General features: G+C 37.2%; 1 protein-coding gene across 5 annotated transcripts in view; it reads left to right on the top strand.

Annotated features, from left to right (window-relative positions):
• Nucleotides 1-19,377, top strand: part of SMARCA2 (SWI/SNF related, matrix associated, actin dependent regulator of chromatin, subfamily a, member 2) — a 122,694-nt gene that overhangs the window by 36,632 nt on the left and 66,685 nt on the right. For all 5 annotated transcript variants that reach the window (XM_026100512.2, XM_026100510.2, XM_064501868.1 and 2 more), the window contains 10 exons: nt 626-799; nt 1,097-1,270; nt 5,185-5,355; nt 9,219-9,272; nt 10,778-10,908; nt 11,134-11,194; nt 13,316-13,416; nt 13,716-13,863; nt 16,908-17,071; nt 18,876-18,942. In XM_026100512.2, the coding sequence (XP_025956297.1) occupies nt 626-799; nt 1,097-1,270; nt 5,185-5,355; nt 9,219-9,272; nt 10,778-10,908; nt 11,134-11,194; nt 13,316-13,416; nt 13,716-13,863; nt 16,908-17,071; nt 18,876-18,942 (1,245 nt within the window). The remainder of the gene's footprint in view (nt 1-625; nt 800-1,096; nt 1,271-5,184; nt 5,356-9,218; nt 9,273-10,777; nt 10,909-11,133; nt 11,195-13,315; nt 13,417-13,715; nt 13,864-16,907; nt 17,072-18,875; nt 18,943-19,377) is intronic.

The raw sequence follows: 19,377 nt of genomic DNA, 5'->3' as shown, positions 1-19,377 counted from the left end.
CAAAGATGTAATTTGGCAGGTCAAGCAAAAATAGATCCTGACAGAAGTCTTTGGCTTCAGTTGTACCATGCTGTCTGAGTCTTCCTTCCCACTGCCCTGGTACTGTTTTGTATTGAGGTTTTGTCAGAGGTCAGATGAAAAGCAGCAGGCTCCCTTGCTGCACTACTGGGGCTGTAGTTGTACTGTTCAAGCCTTTACCATTTCCTACTCCCTGCTGTGTCTTTTGCAGCTGACAGTGAAAACAGTTGTCTGCTACGTTCAGCACTAGCTCTAGGAAAGTATGTTGTACTTGTTGTTCATTCATGCTTTACCTGGACGGTGTAGTATCTTGGTTAGCCCCTTGCATCTCAGCAGAACAGTCATTTTCATCAGTATCTTGTGAGGAAAGAAGATGTGATGTACTTGCAGTGACTGGCCATCCTATGGAGACTGAAGATTTACTTGGGGAGGCAGACCTGTCTGCTGCAACTGTGAAGCTGTGAAATACGTATTTTCAGAACTGCAGGAGTGGGAAAAGGAGACTTGGGACATTTTTTGGACTGTTACCATTTTACTGTATCGTATTGATTAAAGGTGTTTTTCCATGTATTAATTTTTTTTAAGTGGTTCTTTTTCTCACTGGTAGCTAAGACAAGAGGTAGTAGCCTGCATGCGTCGTGACACAACACTGGAGACAGCACTGAACTCCAAAGCCTACAAGCGAAGCAAGCGGCAGACTCTGAGGGAGGCCCGTATGACAGAAAAGCTTGAGAAACAACAGAAGATAGAACAGGAGAGAAAGCGTAGACAGAAGCATCAGGTATTCCAATTTCCTGTGACTGGGCAAACAGCCAATTTTATGCCTTGCTTTGCTGTGCTAGTCTTCACTATTACATGTTTTATGACTCCTTTTTCTCCTTTTTATCACTATTATGTGTTTTATATGTTTATTTGTATATTTTTATTCACTGTTATATATTTTGGAGTTTCTAAGGTACAAGAAATGCCAAATCACATAATAAGCACTCAGAACACTCTAAGATTCGAACTTGGGTGCTCCTGATTTCAAATCCTGTGCTTTGTCAAGTGTCTGCACTAATTTGTTTTCTTTTTCTAGGAATACCTGAACAGCATATTACAGCATGCTAAAGATTTTAAAGAGTACCACCGGTCAGTGGCTGGGAAAATTCAGAAGCTTTCTAAAGCTGTGGCAACTTGGCATGCCAACACTGAGCGTGAACAGAAAAAGGAAACGGAGAGAATTGAGAAAGAAAGAATGAGAAGACTGATGGTAAGGAGTGGAGGGAGGGGTTTGGCTATTTTAGCTAAAATCACATACCATATCCTTCTAATATCTTATATGTACTCTCAGATGCTTGTGTGTTTCCTTTGCAGAGTGAAGCCTCTGCAACCCCAAAAGTATAAATCTAAAATTGCTGCAGTTTGGATGTGTGTATTTCTGATGTTGGTAGTGAATGTGATAGTATTCACTTTAAGTGATAAGAGGATAGTTGTTTTATCTGCCAACTTACAAACTTATCACAGCCATTTTTGTATAACATCACTTAATTTCTTTAACTTCATATATTAACATTTTTACAAAAATATAGGGATATTTGTTCAGCATACAAATACTGTCTTTTACTTCCAGGTTTTATAGTTTTAAAGACTGCATGTGATCAATTTGTTAATGGCTCAGCAGGCTTTACATAAAACTGATTTCATGTGCAAGCACACATAACCAATAGCAGTAAATGCGTGTAGCTTGGGAATTAATGGCAGTCAGCTCTACCCGTTAAAGCCACATGAGCATACTTCTTGCTGCTGTTACTTCGTATTTTTCCCTTCCTTGCACTTGCACGATATCACATGCATCCTTCTTAAGACAGAGCATAATGGTTTTATGTACAACCATGTCTTTTAAGGACGTTGTGGAATTGATCAGTTGACTATCAACATTTCTGGAGTTAAAATAGTTTTAGAATTTTGAGTGTAGACAGAGGAATTTGTATGTACAACTGTGTTAGCAGCAATGGTTGGAAAAATTTCTGTAAGAGGTTGGTTAGCTCTTTTTAATGCTTTCTTTTTTTTCTTTCAACGTTTGAAACCTGTAAACAGTAGGTCACAGGTAAGATAGGGATCCTCAGTCAGCATTTTACTTACAGCAAAATAGAATTCATTGGCAGTTGTGACTGAAACACAATGCTGATTTAAAAAAAAAAAAAAAAAAAATTAAGAATCCAAGGTGGGTGCAGCTGGGGCACAAAACTTCAATCCTTGTCCAAATCTACTCCCACCAGTGTATATTATGTTATACACTGGTGGAAGTATATATACTTATACCCAGTGTATACAGACTGAACAGTTTGGTTTTAAAAACTGCAAAACAAAATATGGAAGTGGCTAAATTTTAAAGTGACTAGAAGTTTAGAAATGCATATAAAACGTAAATGAAAGACTTACATAAGAGAAAAATAAATGTTTAGACCCTAGGCCCTTTCTCAAGGTTATATACTAATCAGCATTATAGAGCTTTTTTATAATTAGAAGTAATTGCCAGGACTCTATCTGCTCTGCTCTATCTGCTGTTACAATGAATTGTTAGAGAAAAGAGCCGTTTAAAAAACAAACAAAAAAGATAATCTTGATTTTCTTTTTTTTTTTTTAAGAATATTGCTGTGCACTGTGAGGTTAATGAGCTTAAATCACTCCAAAACATTTGATATAATCCATGATAAAGATGTCCATAGCTAAAATATTTGAAGTGGGTTTGCATGTCCAGAAATGGTGCAGAATACCGTTACCAGTGCTTCCTCCTAAAATCGCCTAACCAAACCCTGTGAGTAAGCTCTTACCACAGACACAGCACTTTGTAGGCATTTTTAGTTTGGGATTTTGCAGTCAGAAGTACTTGCCCAAAATGCTCAGTTAATTTTTTTTTTATAGAAGAATTTGTGAATGTTATGCTAGTGGAGTTATTCTGCCTATTTAATTTGACCCCAGTTGTGATATGTTTTAATTTGGAGGTATATACTAGAGGTTTTTAAAACATCTCTGCTTAGACACTTGGCCTGGTCAAGGAAAATGTGCTATGTCCAAAACTCTCTTAGCATATCTATCTTTTCAGCAGCGTTGAATTCATTGTACAGGTTGTTCTTCATTGACTAGGATAGAAATGGTGATTATGTCACAGCTCATTAGTACTAGTATGTATCCCATGCAAGAGCCTTAATTGTAATGCTTTAAAAAATACTGTCAGGACGAGCTAGAATGCTTAAAGGGAAGTACCTTGGCTAGATTACAATGATTCTGTGTTCAGTAATAATAATAATAGTTATAAAACCTTGCTTTTTGAGCATTGTAGTTCTGATGTCTTAAGGATTACAATTGAATTTTGCAAACTGAATTTTACAAGCTGAATTTGAAAATTACAGCAGCTCTTGCCAGCTTAGTGTGGTTCTGGTATGTCTCCAGAAAGGCAGGGGATTATATCTTCCAGTGTGCTGTCTTTTTGAAAGTAAACGTCTTTAAATGTCTTTTTTACTCATATTTGTTTTTATAAGGCATTATATATTTCCTTGATTGTTAATTTATTTGTCAAGTTGTTTTGGCCAAAATTGGCAATGGCATCTGTGGTGCTTTCATTATATTTTCCTGACATGCTCAAAGAATGAATTATATCTTTACGGCACCCACAAATAATATATCATATATCTTACCCATAACAACCCACTTGTGTGGTGCCGTAAGGATACAGAGGTTACCAGAATGACTCAGGTGTGGCTGGTCTGGTGAACCCTGTCTCTGATAATGGCCTGTATCAAAGATGAAATAACACCAGAGTAAACAGATGATAGATAAACTGCCCAAAATAAAATTTCCTTCTAACACCTAGAAGAAAAAGATTGTTGCTTATATTGGAAAGAGGACTACCTGTAAGTTCGGCATCCAGCTCTCATAGTTGTTCTCTGGGTATGGGCTTAACTGCACTTTGTCTTTGAAAAATCATCTTGGTAGGAGACTTATCAAGTACATTTGTTTCCCAGCATTGTAACCTGTCCAGTGTACTGCTTTATATATAAATTTTCTCCATTCCCTGCCATAATTATTGTAGAATTTTCCATCATCAGTCCATGAGTGTAGGAGATCTTTAGAATCATAGAATCCCTGAATCCCAGAGTCACTCAGGCAGTCAGGGAACTCAGGTCCCTACTCCAGCCTCCTGCCCAAAGCAGAATCAGTAATGAGGACAGACCAGGTTGCCTAAGGCTTTGGTTCAGTGGGGTCTTGAAAACCTCCAGCCACAGAAACAGCACAACCCCCTTGGGCCCCTGTTCCACAGCTTGCCTGGAGAAAAGCTTCCAATATCAAGTCTGAGCCTCTGTTGCTTCAACTTGCACCTGTTGTCTCTCATCATCCTGCAAAGCACCACTGTGGAGAACCTGGCTCTGTTCTGTCAATAACCCCCATATACCTACTGGGCGACTGTTGTTAGGTTTCCATGAAGCTCCCTCTTTGGGCTTAACAAGTCCAGCTCCTTCAGGATTTGTTTACAGGGCTTGTGCTTCAGCCCCTAACCATCTTGGTGGTCTTCCGCTGAGCTCACTGCAGTTCATTGATGTCTTTTCTGTGTTAGAGGGCCCCTAAACTGTTGGGCAACTGCTGAGCACGCTTCTGGCTCACATTGGGCTTAAATGGGCCCCCAGCTGCTTTTTAAGCTAAAGATTTCACCAGCCTGTATTGTAGCCAGGGACTCTTCTATTCTGGGACGCTCTGTCTTTGTCTTTGCTGAATTTCATCAGGTTGCTGTTGGCTCTGTCGACCTGCCTGCCCAGGTCTTTCTGAATGGCAGCCATACCCTTGAACAAATGAACTGATTCCCACAGTTTTGTATCATCTACAGACTTGACAGGAGTGCCCTTCGCCCCTTCCTTCTGGGTCATTGAGAGAGATATTAAACAGGACAGGTCCCAAAATAGATTTCTGTGGTACCCCCACTTGTTAGCCTCCAGATAGAGTACAACCTATTAACACAAGTGTACGACCCCCTACGACTGATCTTCCAAAGTTTTTCGCTAATTTATTTTTCTTCCCACACAGCTCATAACATCCCAACTAAGGTGACATATGATTGTTGAGATAGGAGTTTTAGGTGTTTCTTCTGAAGCATTTCAGTCATGACTGATGTTTGTTTTGTATTGCTAGGCTGAAGATGAAGAAGGCTACCGTAAGCTGATTGACCAAAAGAAAGACAGGCGCCTGGCCTACCTATTGCAGCAAACAGATGAGTATGTGGCTAATCTGACTAATCTGGTATGGGAGCACAAACAGGCACAAGCAGCCAAAGAGAAGAAGAAGAGAAGGAGGAGAAAGAAGGCAAGTAGTTACAGCTGACAAATCTAGGCTATCTCATCTACAAATCTGATTTTAACATTGGTAAATGTAGTGATCTCCGGTTGTCTTACAGATATCAGAATGCTTAAAGTCATCTACACTGCCACATTCTTAACACTAGGTGAAATCACCTTCCTCCACTGAAGTCTCTAAGAAATCTGCTAGCGTTAATTCCAAAGAGGACAAGAAGGAGGCAGGAATAGAAAATTGTGGACTGTGGCAGGAATAGAAAACTGTGGACTGATTTGCTGATGAACTTTCCACAGGCAAAAATGGGCTAGACATGTAAATTAGAAAAAGTATATGGCTCCAAAATACATTGTATCAAGAAGATGATGTAATCTGGTTTATGCAGTTGGTACACATGGTAGCTTGCTTAGACCTCCAGATTTGAAACTCAGTTCAGTCCATTTTGTGGGAGAATTGGAAATGGCTATCAATAAAGAACTTGGATAGGTTTATTTTTAATATGTGTGTTCTGCATGTAGCATTGATTGATGTGTGCATTCTTACCATTTGATTTGAAGCTTTCGAAAATTACCTTTGTGTATATGAGATTATTTTACTGTGTCAGAGAGACCAGTTGTGGAAACTGAACTGCCTTATGAAAAACAACTTCTATGTATGAAATGGGAATTAAGTAATAATTTGTCATTTTTGTGACCCCTGATTACCTTCCATATCTAGGAGGATGGATAAGAGGATTTTTATAATCCATTTCCATCTGTAGTTTGTGTGGTATGAAGTCTTACTGATTACTGATATGAATGTAAACGTCATGTCTACATTGTTTACAAGCAGCACTCTAGGTGTGCTGATAAATAACAGTATATAAAAGACTGATAATTTTGAGGATGAATGGCTAAAAAAAATTCCCTTTTCCTTCCATCCATCTCTGAGATCTCTATACCTTTCGTTGAGAGTATGTTCTTAACAGAGAAACAGTCCACTGCCTCCAGCATTAAGATATAACTCAAACAGTGTTCTTGACCTGTATTATCATTAGGAACAGACCTGATTTTAACATACTGAATTGGCAGTAGAGACAATCCTTAATGAGACAGCATGTGGAGTAAATACACTGCTATGATAAAATGTTTGTTTTCCTTGACAATCTGTTGATTACCCTCTGTGATACGGACCTATCTCTTTATCAGTTTCACTGAAGAATGTATGAGGACTAGAGTATCTTTTGAATGTCAATGAATACATAATTTTCTATCACTGAAGTAAGAAGCAAATATATGCTGCATTACTATCCAGTGATAGGTACTCTTCCCAGCCTAAAACCTAGAGGAATATTAGGAGAAAAAAATCTGAACCTTATCTTGATCATCTGCAGCCTGTTGGTTTTTACTTCTTTCTGCCCAAGCGATTTTTGCTCTGTTAGGGAGATAAGGGTGCACACAAATATTGATCTGTGTGGGTTGTTTGTTGTTTTTGTTTTTTATAATTTTGTGAATTAGTTGTTTTGTGGCTGCAGCACCCACTTAAGGAAGTGGCCACTGTCTTTCTTCCTAGTCATATACTTTGGATACTTAGTCTTTTATGCTCTGTAATATGTATAAAGTTCAGTTTAATTTACTAAAAAACATAGTTACATGTTTCATTCTTAAAGAGAAGTAAGGAAAGAGAGCTCATAGGAGTTTCTGCCAGAAAGGGCAATGGGGAAGTAAAGGATGAAAAGTACTTCTCTTCTTTACCAGGCTCATGTTACGTAGTTAACAAGTGAACCCTATGCTCTTAGAAGAACAGAATTTTAGAAGAGTCAATTTTTGCTTTTGGATAAAGTTTGGGGAATCCTGGTGGTGGATTTTCCCCTCTTAAATTATCTTAACATGCCTGCAGTTGTGTCTCCAGCCTCCTGTTCAGCTAGTCTCCCACGTTTTTGTAGCTCTCATGAATGGAAGAATTACACCAGATAAAGTTTTCAGCTGATAGGCCAGTTTAACTTGCTATTCAGCCTTTCACCTTTGAAGAGCTTCTCTTGTCATTTTACTAAGCATCAAGAAATTTTAGGCTCCTGCTTTTATAAAACTGGTATTTCTGCATGTATTTAAGAAATCTTTGTATTGCCCAAAACACTAATGTAATAGAATCTGCCATTATTTACATTTACCTCCTTTTTAAAGTATGTTTTCTAGTTTCCAACATCCTTGTTGACTATAGGTTGTAAATGTTTATGCTCTCGCAGCAGCAACTGATCATTGCATAGTGAACAGCACTGAGCCTTAACGCTTATTTGCTTGTGGTGCTGTGTTTGATTTTCAAGCATTTTTCTATTGACTGTAGTTATAAAACTCCTATTGTATTAGAGAGCCTTCTCATCCGCAAGGGGATGGGCTGCGGTCTAACTTGTTGGTCTTCTAGGCAAAAACTATCCTCAATGTAGCCTGTTCAGCTGAGGCCAGATCTGTGCTGTCCTGAGTTACCCTGCCCCTCTGTTTGTATAAGCTCTGCAGTTCTGGCACTGTTGCTTTCTCCATCAGCAGATGTACTTACTGCACAGGAATGCTGAAGCAAGCAGCCTTCTAGTCCATATTGATGATATTCTTGACTGAGCACCAGCTATTCTTGCATAGAGTAGGATCTGTGATGTCTGTGTAGCGTACTATAGTGTTTATAAGCTTCTCCATCAGGTTATGAGGGTACTCAACAAAGATAATTTGACATGTGTCCTAAAGAATGAAGTTTATGTGGAAGAAATAAGGATAAAGTTTTTAAAAATGTAAAATTGACCAATGTCCACTACTGCACAATCATCTGAAGTTCATGCCTTTGAAAATGGATTTGAAGGGCTATTGTGTGGAAAAGACAAAAATGCAAGAGTTGATCAGACGCAGATACTAAGGATCATCTTAATATTCAGAAGGACTGCTATTCCTGCAGTGTACTACTTAACAAACTCTATCTAAATTTTTCAGACACGTTAATGATACTTGAAAGTTGTTTTATATATAAACAAAATTTAAAAGATCACTCCTGTTTTCAGTCTGATCCATTTACATTTGTAACCGAAATAAAATCATGCTATAGTACTGCAAGTCCAGTGCTGTGACAGGAGCAGAAGCTGATTTCTATCCTTTCTTGCCCATCAACACAATTGTTAGGGAAGTTCCAGTTCAGAGGCAAATGAAGATTTCCATTATCCTTATATTGTCCTGACATTTTAAAATAGGACAGAATTTGACAAAGAGACTGCTTATTACTGGGAGTGGCATCTGGGAAGAAAAAATCTAGCTTAGCTTGAGTAGTTTTTCTTCCTGTTGGCTGAGCCCTAGGGGTCTTTTTGTTTGTAACTTGAACAACTGTGGTCTGGAATTTACTGAGATATAGTGCAAAGAATTCAAATGCCCCTTGTAGATAGCTGTCAGGCCAAAACTAAATTGTGTACATATCCAGAATAAAAATGCCTGCACAAACATACAATCTGTGATGCTTAGTGAGACCTTGGAAACTGAGATTAAAGCAATTTAGATAAAATTAATAGTAAATCAGATTAAAACTAGTTGCTATTATGTTTGTACTACCACAGAGTAGGAGAACTGAGGCTCCAAGTCTGGCCCAGAAATTCAGTAGGCTAGTTACTTTTTAGGCCCAGATTTATCACCGTGGTTATAGCAGTATGAATGGGGTACATACAACATGTAAGTTCTTTGTGTGTGTAGTAATGACTCTGCCTACCTCTTACCTGTAGGCTCCCACAACTTTAACTACATTTGTCCCAGGCTGTGTAGGCATGGAGTGAAATCCTGTTTATGCTTCAAAATACTTGCATCATATAAAGTACCCTTTTTATACTAACAAACTGTCTGTGATATTCTTCACTTCTTGATTTGTTGTAGAAGGCTGAAGAAAATGCGGAAGGAATGGCATCTGGTCTTGGTCCTGATGGAGAGGTGAGAATTTTACAAATTTTTACAAGTAAGCTTTTTTTTTTAAAAAAAAAAATTCCCAGTGCTTTTTATAAGTGATATGTGTCATTTCTATAGCTTTTTTTAAAAAATCACAACTATGAATGTGTTAAGAAGACTTGTTGTTCATAACCAGGAAAAAACCTACCAAGATTAATATCTGTGCTAACTTGTTTCTCTTCAGAGAGTTGAAGACAAAGGTACATTGAATCTGTCACTGAGTATACTGAGAATTCCCTCTCAGCTTTGGCAGATGCTTAAAAGCCTTCCCCCCCCCCCCCCCCCCATGTGTATTTCATAATTTACTTTTTAAAATGTAATTGTAAGCATAATGTATTCTAGCATTTCATTTTTAGAAAACGGATTGTTTACATTGCAAGTCAACTACCTTTCTGGCATTGAGTAAATTATACTATTTTGATGGCTTAAGACATCTGAATGTTCGTTTGATCTTTCTCAGAAGCAACTGAAAATGAATAATTTTACTTTGTCATTATTTGAATACTTAGCTTTTTCTTTTTGTAGTAGAAGCAGAGAGCATATGCTGCCTCCTAAAGATCTATCATGTTATGCCCTTTTTCTATTCAGTTTTGTTTTTATAGAAGGACTTAAAAAATGTGTTTATTATTTTTCTTCAGATCTTACCTACACTTTCAAGAGATACCTTTGCTGGTGTAGTTAAAGAGGCATAGCAAAACCTTTAATATAGTTACAATTGCACCTGGAAAATGCACACATATTTCTTTAATTTTGTCATTTATGAAAAGGGAGTAAGTTTTATACACTCTATCAGTAGGTAGCCATCTTTACAACTGTTCAGAATTATTTTTTCCAGTTTTGTGTTCATATATATTATGAAAAGGTTCTTTAGTAGTAGTAGTAGCAGTGGTAGTAGTCAAAAGGTTTCTAAAGTAGAAAATCATGATTAAACAGGCCGAAGAAGTAACAGAAAAATAATTACACTGTTCTGATATTGTTAGAGCACCTGAAATTGTAAAGGGACTTCTTATTGCAGGTACTTACCAGCTTAAATGAGGAAGTTGGGACAGCTAATCTTTAAAAAGGCTTCTCTACCTAAAAAGTTAATTAAAGTGTTACAGACTCATTTCTTCATCCGTGAAGGAGGAAAAAGGCCATAAGTCTGATGTTGTGTATACAAATGGAGATCTGTAACAAAAAGCATACAGGTATTAAATGACAATAAGCATAATATACTTCTGTCTTCTTTCAGAGAAGCCAACAGTTGCTTTTGTTCCACACTGCTCTCATTCATCTATAATACTGTGATAAGGTGTGGTATGTTACACATAGAAATACTGTGACTCAGTGTTGGCTTGGTAGCCATGTGGGAAGCTGGAGTTGCTAATAATGAAACTTCACTGCTTGTTCAGATTTGTAAATTTTTCAGGTGCCGTTAGCTCTTTTTATTACATATGAGAAACATAAAAGCTCAATAATCTTATGTTGTAGCATATCATTTGAATTTTTAGCCCATAGATGAGAGCAGTCAAATGAGTGACCTTCCAGTCAAAGTGACTCATACTGAAACTGGCAAAGTTCTTCTTGGACCAGAAGCACCAAAAGCAAGTCAGCTGGATGCCTGGCTAGAAATGAACCCTGGGTAAGTAGCTAGCATACATGCAAGTGGTTTTTTTTTTTTTTTTTTTTTTTTTTTTTAATTTGCGTTGGTATTTTTCATGGGTTTCTCTCTTGTTTTTCTTCTTCCTTTTTCACCTATTCCGTTTCCTTTTAATTTCTTACATGTAAACAGAGTAGGAATTGTATCGAACTTACTCCCTTCCTTCTTTTGTATCTTTAATTCATGTACTTTGTCTGCTCTATACAGCTATGAAGTTGCTCCCAGGTCAGACAGTGAAGATGAAAGTGGCTCTGAGTATGAGGAGGAGGTATGTAGCCTCTTTTTAAAAAATAAATAAATAAATAAAATAAAAAACCCTTAATGTCAGACAAGTAGTCCAGTAAAAAGCAAGTACTTATCCTATGTGACATTTCCCCCTTTTTCATTAGGAAGAAAAGAAAAGCAGTAGCAAGTGTCTAATCATTTTGAGTATAATGCCAACAGGAAAAGAATTTTTTTTGTCATGTTGTTCAGTCCATATCAGTTGCCCTTTATATATGTTGCAAACGCCTAACTGGTAACCTGGGTGAGGAAGAGAAAAAGTTATCCTGGTCATTAATAATCATGACCCAGAATATATGAGCAGGCTCCTATGTTGAAGTATACCTTGGGAAAGGACATATAGTGGCTTTGTGCTGAAGAAAGTTAACATCCTTAATCCTTTGGAAGCCTCTTGTGTACAGTATTTAATACTTTTCTACAGAAAACACTACTTTGTTAGTCTTAACTTTGAAGCATTGCCCATTGAGATGATAAGACAAATTTTATTGATTGTGTGTAATTCTGACTCAGGTGGTTTTAGAAATTCCAGAAGTTCGTCAAGATCATGTGTTAGAAAACACGTACCGAGTCCCTAATTTGTCTAAGTGCATGCCAGTTTTGAGAGCTTTCAGGGTATTTTGGCTCTTTTTTCCTAATTCTTCAGTGGAGACAGGAGATTTCAGGGAAGAGGGGGTGTGAAATAGGCCAATGCAGTAGGACCTACTTAGGTACATTCATTTGTCTGCTTGTATAACAGCATCTTAGATGTCCTTTAGGGCAAGAATATGCTTGCTGAGACTTGACTTACCTTTGATCATAGAGACACAAACTAGTATGTATTTGTTTTGCGTAGCCTTAAATTTTAAATTAAACAAGTAAAACATTTTAGGGATGTGTTGGTGCTGGTGGAAGCTCTCAAGACTGTAGGATGCGTTTATGTAGTGAAAGTTTCATTGGCTGCTCTGAATAACAGAGTTGTTAATATATATTATGTTAATTAAAATATCAGAGCCTTACACTCAAACTGTTAAACCTAGGCTTATTTGATTCAGTATTTTACAGTGATTTAAATACTTCCATTACAAAAGTTCTAAAAAGAATCTTAAGCTAATAAAAATGTTATAAAACACTAAGGTTCTGACCCTGTAGGGTCATAATATTAGATACTGTGAATAATCAATCCTGACAAAGCATTTTTCATCAGCGTACTTTCTAAAGGAGAGAGAGACAGAGGAGTAGAGAAGAGCAGTGTTCAATCAACAGGCTAGTGGTAGAACTAGAAGTAGAATTCAGATACTGAGTGTAGGACTAATCACTGTTAATATAATCCTACAAGACACTCAATATTGAGGTAAGGGATGAGACATGATACCTTTTAGATTTGGACCACATCCTATGATATTCTAGGAGGAACGTCAAAAGAGATGTGCCTGCATTTTTAGTAAAAATTTTTTAGCATTGGTGTTCTTTAGAGCTGGGGAAATCATTATGACAAGAATGCACCTGCAGAAGTCAGAGCACTATTTTGTTATGCTTTATTGATGAGAATTTATGTTGTTGAACGGTACCCTTTTCTTCAAATTGTTCAGGTGCTGTTGAAGAGCCCTCAATAAAATGCAAAATTTATCCACCTTCATACATTGCAACTGTAGCCAGAAGGCGAATTAAACGATTTAAAAGAAAGTGAAGATGTAATCTAGTTCCAAAAAGTTAATAAATCAAAATGCTAAAGTAGCAGCTCATGCCAGTTTTTTAAGTTGTATTAAAGTATGACACATCTAGAATATGATATAAACATATGCACAGTATTGGAATACTTTCCATGAACAGAATAGATGGAATAAGGTTTCTTAAAATGAAATCATTAAATGAGAAAATACTTTCATTTTCCCTCCAAAACATTGTCACTTCCAGTTTGTTAATCTTATATGAAAAAATACCTTTTTGTTTTGTTGCAGTGCAATTTTGTTGCAAGACAGGTGTCAGATGAACTTTCTTGTTCTGATTCCTGTTATTATGAAGCATTGACCAATGAAAGTTACCAGTAAATATATGAATGTTAGTTGGAGGTATGATTTAGGAAGATATTGCACTCTCCAATGCTTCTGTTCTTTTCCTGTCTTTGTAGGATGATGAAGAAGAATCAAGCAGGTTAGAAGCAGATGAGAAGATACATCTGGATCCTAACAGTGAGGAAGTTTCTGAGAAAGATGCTAAGCAAATCATTGAGTGAGTGTTCTTTAGGTTCTGCTTTTTGTTAGGAATTATGATTTCTTATAATGGGGTTCCCCAAAAGTAGTTTGCTGTAGATCTCAGTGAGTTGTAGTAGCTCTTCTGATATGAACATCTGCAGGAGAAGGAACATGATCATTTGGTATTAGCTGTATACTACTTAAAAAGTAGCTTCCACACTCTGGGCACACTCACCACGGCTGGGAATTTCTGTTTCTTTACACTTAAATATGCAAACTGTTGTCAAAAAGTACCTGTTTGTTTGTGGGAATTTACCTTAGTTCTCTGTGTTCCAGGACAGCCAAACAAGATGTGGATGATGAATACAGTATGCAGTATAGTGCTAGAGGTTCTCAATCCTATTACACTGTTGCTCATGCAATCACAGAAAGGGTGGAGAAGCAGTCTTCTCTTCTTATTAATGGCACACTAAAACATTATCAGGTGAGAAATTTAGTTGTCGTTACCTTAAAACTTTGCCAGAAACTCCTGTTCTAGAGCTGTCTGTTTTGTAGTAATGCTAGGCTCCTGCATAATATGCCTTTCATTTAGTAAAGCATGCTAAAATATTTAAATGTTAAAATATCTAAACCTTACATTTTGCTAGACATTTCAGTATGGTATGTTAGAACCCTTGACAAATCGGAAAACTTTTGAGAGCTACAAGGTCTCTATTAGGTTAGAAATCAGGGATTATATGGACAAAGCAATGATACTTTTCTATATCATTATCAATGATAATATTTCAGTCATATTACTTCAATAGTACTACCAAGCTATGTATACCTGTAGCAATTTTTTCATTGCAGACCAGCTGTTTTGTTTTTGCTGTCCTTCTTTTTGATCTGGTTTTTCAATTTTGCTTATTGTTTTTGTTTCTGGGGATTTCTTAATAATATATTTCTTTATCTAATATTTAAACCTTTAGGATTTTATTTTTTGAATTAAAATCCTAGTATTTCATTGCACTGACAGAAAAAATTCAGAAATTAAGAAAACATTTTACTATGAAGGCTGATGTCTTGTACTCTTTATAGTTATGCAGTAGCCTTAACAGCTAAGAACTTCTGTCTTCTTTCATAAGCTAAACTCATGCATCGCTGAAAATGTTCTTGCTACCTGCTTTCAACACTTCTGCTATTCTGTAGCTTTCTAGGAAGCTACTGGGACCTGCAAATTTTCAGCATCTTTTCTCCAGTCAGGCCATTAAATTATTTGTATTTCCGCATGAAAAAAAAGAAAAGAGTAATACTTTTTCACCAAGATAGCATAAAGTTACATATCTATTTGTACTTGTAGAGAACTAGAAGAAGGAGTGCTTCTTAATCATGCAGAGTGTTATGATTACAGCTGCTGCTTACTCTGCCCTTCAGCACTGCCTTCCATTACAGTAGCTTGTTTAAATCACTTAAAATTCAAGAGTTAAGCCGATTCCTCTTGTTCAAAGCACTTCAATATTTTTATATCATGCTCTTCACAGTGATGCACAGTGGGAGGACAAGAGGCAGTGAGCATAAGTTTAAACACTAAGGGGCAAACTGGATGTAGAGGAAAACCTTTTTTCCCAGTAGGACAACCTCAGGGACTCAGAGAAGTTGTACCATCTCTATCATTGGATATTTTCAAGCCCCGACTGGGTAAAGCCCTGAGCAACTTGGTCTCACCTCATGGCTGACCCTGCTTTGGGCACAGGTTTGGACTAGAGACCTCCTGAGGTCCATTCCGAACTTAATGTCCTGTGTTCGTAGCAAAACTCCATCTGAATTTGAATTCTGTTGTGGATCCTTAGCACTTCTATGTGTCTTGCTTTGAGCCCTTACCAAAAAGGGAATGTGTCATTCAGTGACCAATTCCAAAATGTCAGATTAAATAACTTCTCTGGCATCACTGAGGAGCTCTGTGGCTATGATGAGATAGGATTCAGTCATTCAGAGAATATGTCACCTTCTCAACTATATGGCCCTCTTCATTTTTGCTGCCTCATTGTCAATACATTTTCCAGCTTGTGCATCAGAAGAAGAGGGATCCAATAGAGGCAGTCAGCAGCCTTGTTTATTTCATAATCGTGATTCATTGTCTGGGAATGTTTATCTGATGCACTAAATAAAGTCAGTGTCAATTTGATGGCCATGTAGGCTTAATGTGCTCGTGGAGAGGAAATTAAGGTTATGATAATTCCTTTACTTTCTAAACTGTAATTACTTTTGCAACCTAAAAGTACTCTTAATTTGTGCAGGTCTTTGTTTTGCAATGCATTTTCCCTGGTATGCCAAAAAGCAAAGCAATTCAATCTGTGGAGTTACACAGACAATCACAATGATTACCAACTGGATCAGGTCCTTCAGCTCCTCAGTGCAATCTCTAGCAACTGAATCGGTAGAACTGAATAATACCACTAGAGATAAGGGGCACACTTTTGTAAGGAGCTTTATGACAGAACTGTTGAGGCTTGGTTTTGGTTTTTGCAAGAATGTTCTGCAGAAGACTTTGTTTTATGACTTTCCCTTTGACTCTTATGTCCTTCCCTGTCCTGTAGACTTTATCTGCTTTTTTCTTCTCCACTTTTTTTTTCCTGCTCTTCTGTGTTTCTTACTGTTGAGTTCTTTGGTCAGGCCATGCTTTCCTTCGTGTTGGAACATGTCAGTGGAGAAAGTCTGATGTCATAGAAGGGGTGGTTTCCCTATTCTCAGTTCTACAGCTAATTTGTAAGTGGGACATAGTCTCAGTGCTAGAATGCAATAGAGGGAGCAAGCTTTCTAGCAGTACTGCTTTGAGTGTGTAGCCCAGCTATGTATGCACTCCTTGGCTGCAGTGCTCTGGCTTCTTTCCAGCTCTGGGATTTTATACACAAGGTATAATTGGACAGAGGATATCTTCTCTGACACATGGAGTTATGGACAGCAAACACCAAATGGAGGTTCATGGTACCAATTATACAGTTGGGGAGTATAAGGTGGGGCCAAGTGTGAGAGTCTTACATGTGTTGCAGAGACCTGAAAGGTTTGGGTTTTTTGGAAGATTTTGGTTGAGGCAGATAGATGGCATTAAATATATCCAAAAAAGTTTAAATTTGACAGTATTTAAATTAAAGAACAGAGTCTTGTAACGACAAATGTTAAGCAACCTTAAGTATCAATGCCTGTGTTTGTTTGTGTACAGTACAAAAAAAATCATTCTCCATGTGTAAAATCTGAATTCATATTATGGACTTTGCTGCCCCTAAACAGGAGTAGTGATTTTCCTGTAGCTGTTATTAGAAATTACTTTATTTTCTTTGGGGGATGGTAGTTGTTTTTTTTTGTTTTTTGTTTTTTTGGTGGGGAGGTAGCAGTGGGTGTTATGGCATGCACAGATTCCGATGCACTTATTACTTTTGAAGGAAACCTAACATCTAAGTAGGCAGGGGCATGAGAAGCTTGCTTCTGTCATTCTGGTATTAATTACTTGTGTGGGTTTTAAGTAACTGAAATTACTATTCTTCATTTCAGCTCCAGGGACTGGAATGGATGGTTTCACTCTATAATAACAATTTGAATGGAATTTTAGCTGATGAAATGGGTCTAGGAAAAACCATACAGACTATTGCACTCATCACTTACCTGATGGAGCACAAAAGACTCAATGGCCCCTATCTCATTATTGTTCCCCTTTCGTAAGTAAAGAATCTCATTCTGTTATTATCGTTCTAAGCATTGCAGATTGGCTTATTAGCAATACACATTTGTTTTTCACTTAATGACAAGAGAGGTGCACAGTGGGATTACACTGAGCCTGTATTCTCTATTTTCTTTGATCGTTACTTTCCAGCTGATTGTCTGGCATTGGTAGAGTGACCAGATGGCTGATAAAAGCACTTGATTCCATTAGTTTCACTGACCACTCTTGGCAAAGTGTGTCATGTATTTACTGTTACTTAGTCCACACATAAACCACAAGAGAGTAATCATATTCCTTTCATGTTAAATGCCTGCAGTTTTCTCCATTGACCTTAAAGTGTGATATTAAAACTCTATTCTTTAGTTCTTTTAAAGGTGCCCCATCAAACATTAAGTAATCATGCTTTAACAATGTTGGATAATCTTCTAAGTACTGTGTCACTAGCCCTTGATGTAGAAATATCTGCGATAGTCACACCTTGGTTTCAGAATTCTGTCCAGATTATGACTTTTTGTCATGTTGCTCCCTTATCCTTGGTTTTCCAAAATGCCGCTTCTTTTGCACTTTTTTAATGCCTTTTCCTTTCTCCAAAGGCAAGATGTGGATTTTAGCTATTTGAAATGCTGGATTTTAAATGAATGTTGTCAGGCAGAGTAAAACTGATACAGGGTTTGGAGGGTTTGTTTGTTTGCTTATTTCAAAGTGTATATGGTAAGTGTCTTGCATTGGTGTGGAAGTTCTCTGGCCTTTAATTAGATAATTCTTCTACCAATCTTGCAGTCAACCAAATGTGCAGAGCATGTAGATGCATGGTAGAATTGGAATTTAATTTATTCAAGGCAATCTATTATAATTTCTTTTGAGGTGTCCTGCCTATGGCTCTGCTACAATAGTTACTGACTAACTAACGTAAATACCAGAGCTATGCCTAATAGTATGGATAAAAGTAATGAGCTCTAGTGTTGGAAGAAATGGATGGGGAAACCCTATTAACTAAAACAAAGTTAAAAAGTAAGGGGGATTGTCACTAAGTCCCAGGTTTCACAGGAGTACAGTGGAAAACTTTTTTTTTTTAAGTAATCTGTAATGCTTTTTCTTAAATTTCTAATAGAGAGCAGCTGAAACTTAAGTCCCTTAGACATTTTAACATACTTTTCCCCCTGCCCTCTCCCTCCCCAGATGTTATTACAAGTTACTGCTGTTGTCACAGTTCCAGTGAGTTTAAAAATGAAAAGGGTATTTTCTGCTGCTCTTTCCTGCTAACAGCCAGCTTAGCCATTTTAAAAAGTGTTTGTTGTGATTGTACTGCAGAAGCAACACAGTAGCGAAATAAAGCTGCACAGTGGCACTGGATGGCAATAGCATATCACTGCAGCAGAACACAAATTAATTCTGTTGAGGCTATATCTGAAAAGATGCAACCTCAGTTTATGGGAGAAAAGTAACATAACATACAAGTTTCTTTCTGTACAGGATTATCTTTCTTCTCCTTAATACTCTCCAAAATATGAAGGTGTATGTAAAGCACTATTCTGAATTGGTTGTAAAGAGGCCCCTGAACATGAGGTGAAAGACATTTTTCCCATTTTTTTCTGTTTCTTCCCCTCTAAAAGATGCAGAGATTTTGTTATAGTATATGAAGTGCTTCTTTTTAATATACTGTTAATTATAAGGGTTGGTTACAGGAAATGCATTGAAAATTCAGCAACCACTGGGAAACATGGTGTATGCGTAAAGTTTAACGTGTTTATACTGAGCAAATAATGAAATATATTACTTTTTCTTAACAACCTCTGTAGGACCTTATCCAATTGGACATATGAATTTGACAAGTGGGCTCCTTCTGTGGTGAAAATATCTTACAAGGTTTGATTTGCTTTTTTTTGTATGAATAAAGTGGAAGGAATGAGAACAGATCCTACTTTTCCTCCATGTCTATAGGTGTTTGTAAGCTGTTTGCTTGTAAAGTTTTGTCATGAATATTATGTACTAAGCAGTGAGAGTTAATCTTCCTAAGATGATGACTGTAATAAACTGTAATTACTTTCAGATAATGAAATGCAGAAGAAAACTGTTAATTATCATGTTACAAGGCTTCTGACTAGAGTAATACGAATAATGAATACTACATATTTTGTACATAGCTGAATACTTTGCTGTTTGGTTGCTGTAGTGCTGGTAAGGCCAAGAAATCACTGAGGAGACTAGACTGGCACATAAAAAGAGCTTAACAGTCTGGAAGCCAGTGGGGAAATCACTCTGGGGTATATCAGTATATTGTATATGATACTGTAGGTTCAT

This window comes from Dromaius novaehollandiae, chromosome Z (genome assembly GCF_036370855.1).
Source record: "Dromaius novaehollandiae isolate bDroNov1 chromosome Z, bDroNov1.hap1, whole genome shotgun sequence".
NCBI lineage: Eukaryota > Metazoa > Chordata > Aves > Casuariiformes > Dromaiidae > Dromaius > Dromaius novaehollandiae.
Note: the sequence above shows the minus strand (reverse complement) of the source record. Positions and strands in the feature narration are given on the sequence as shown.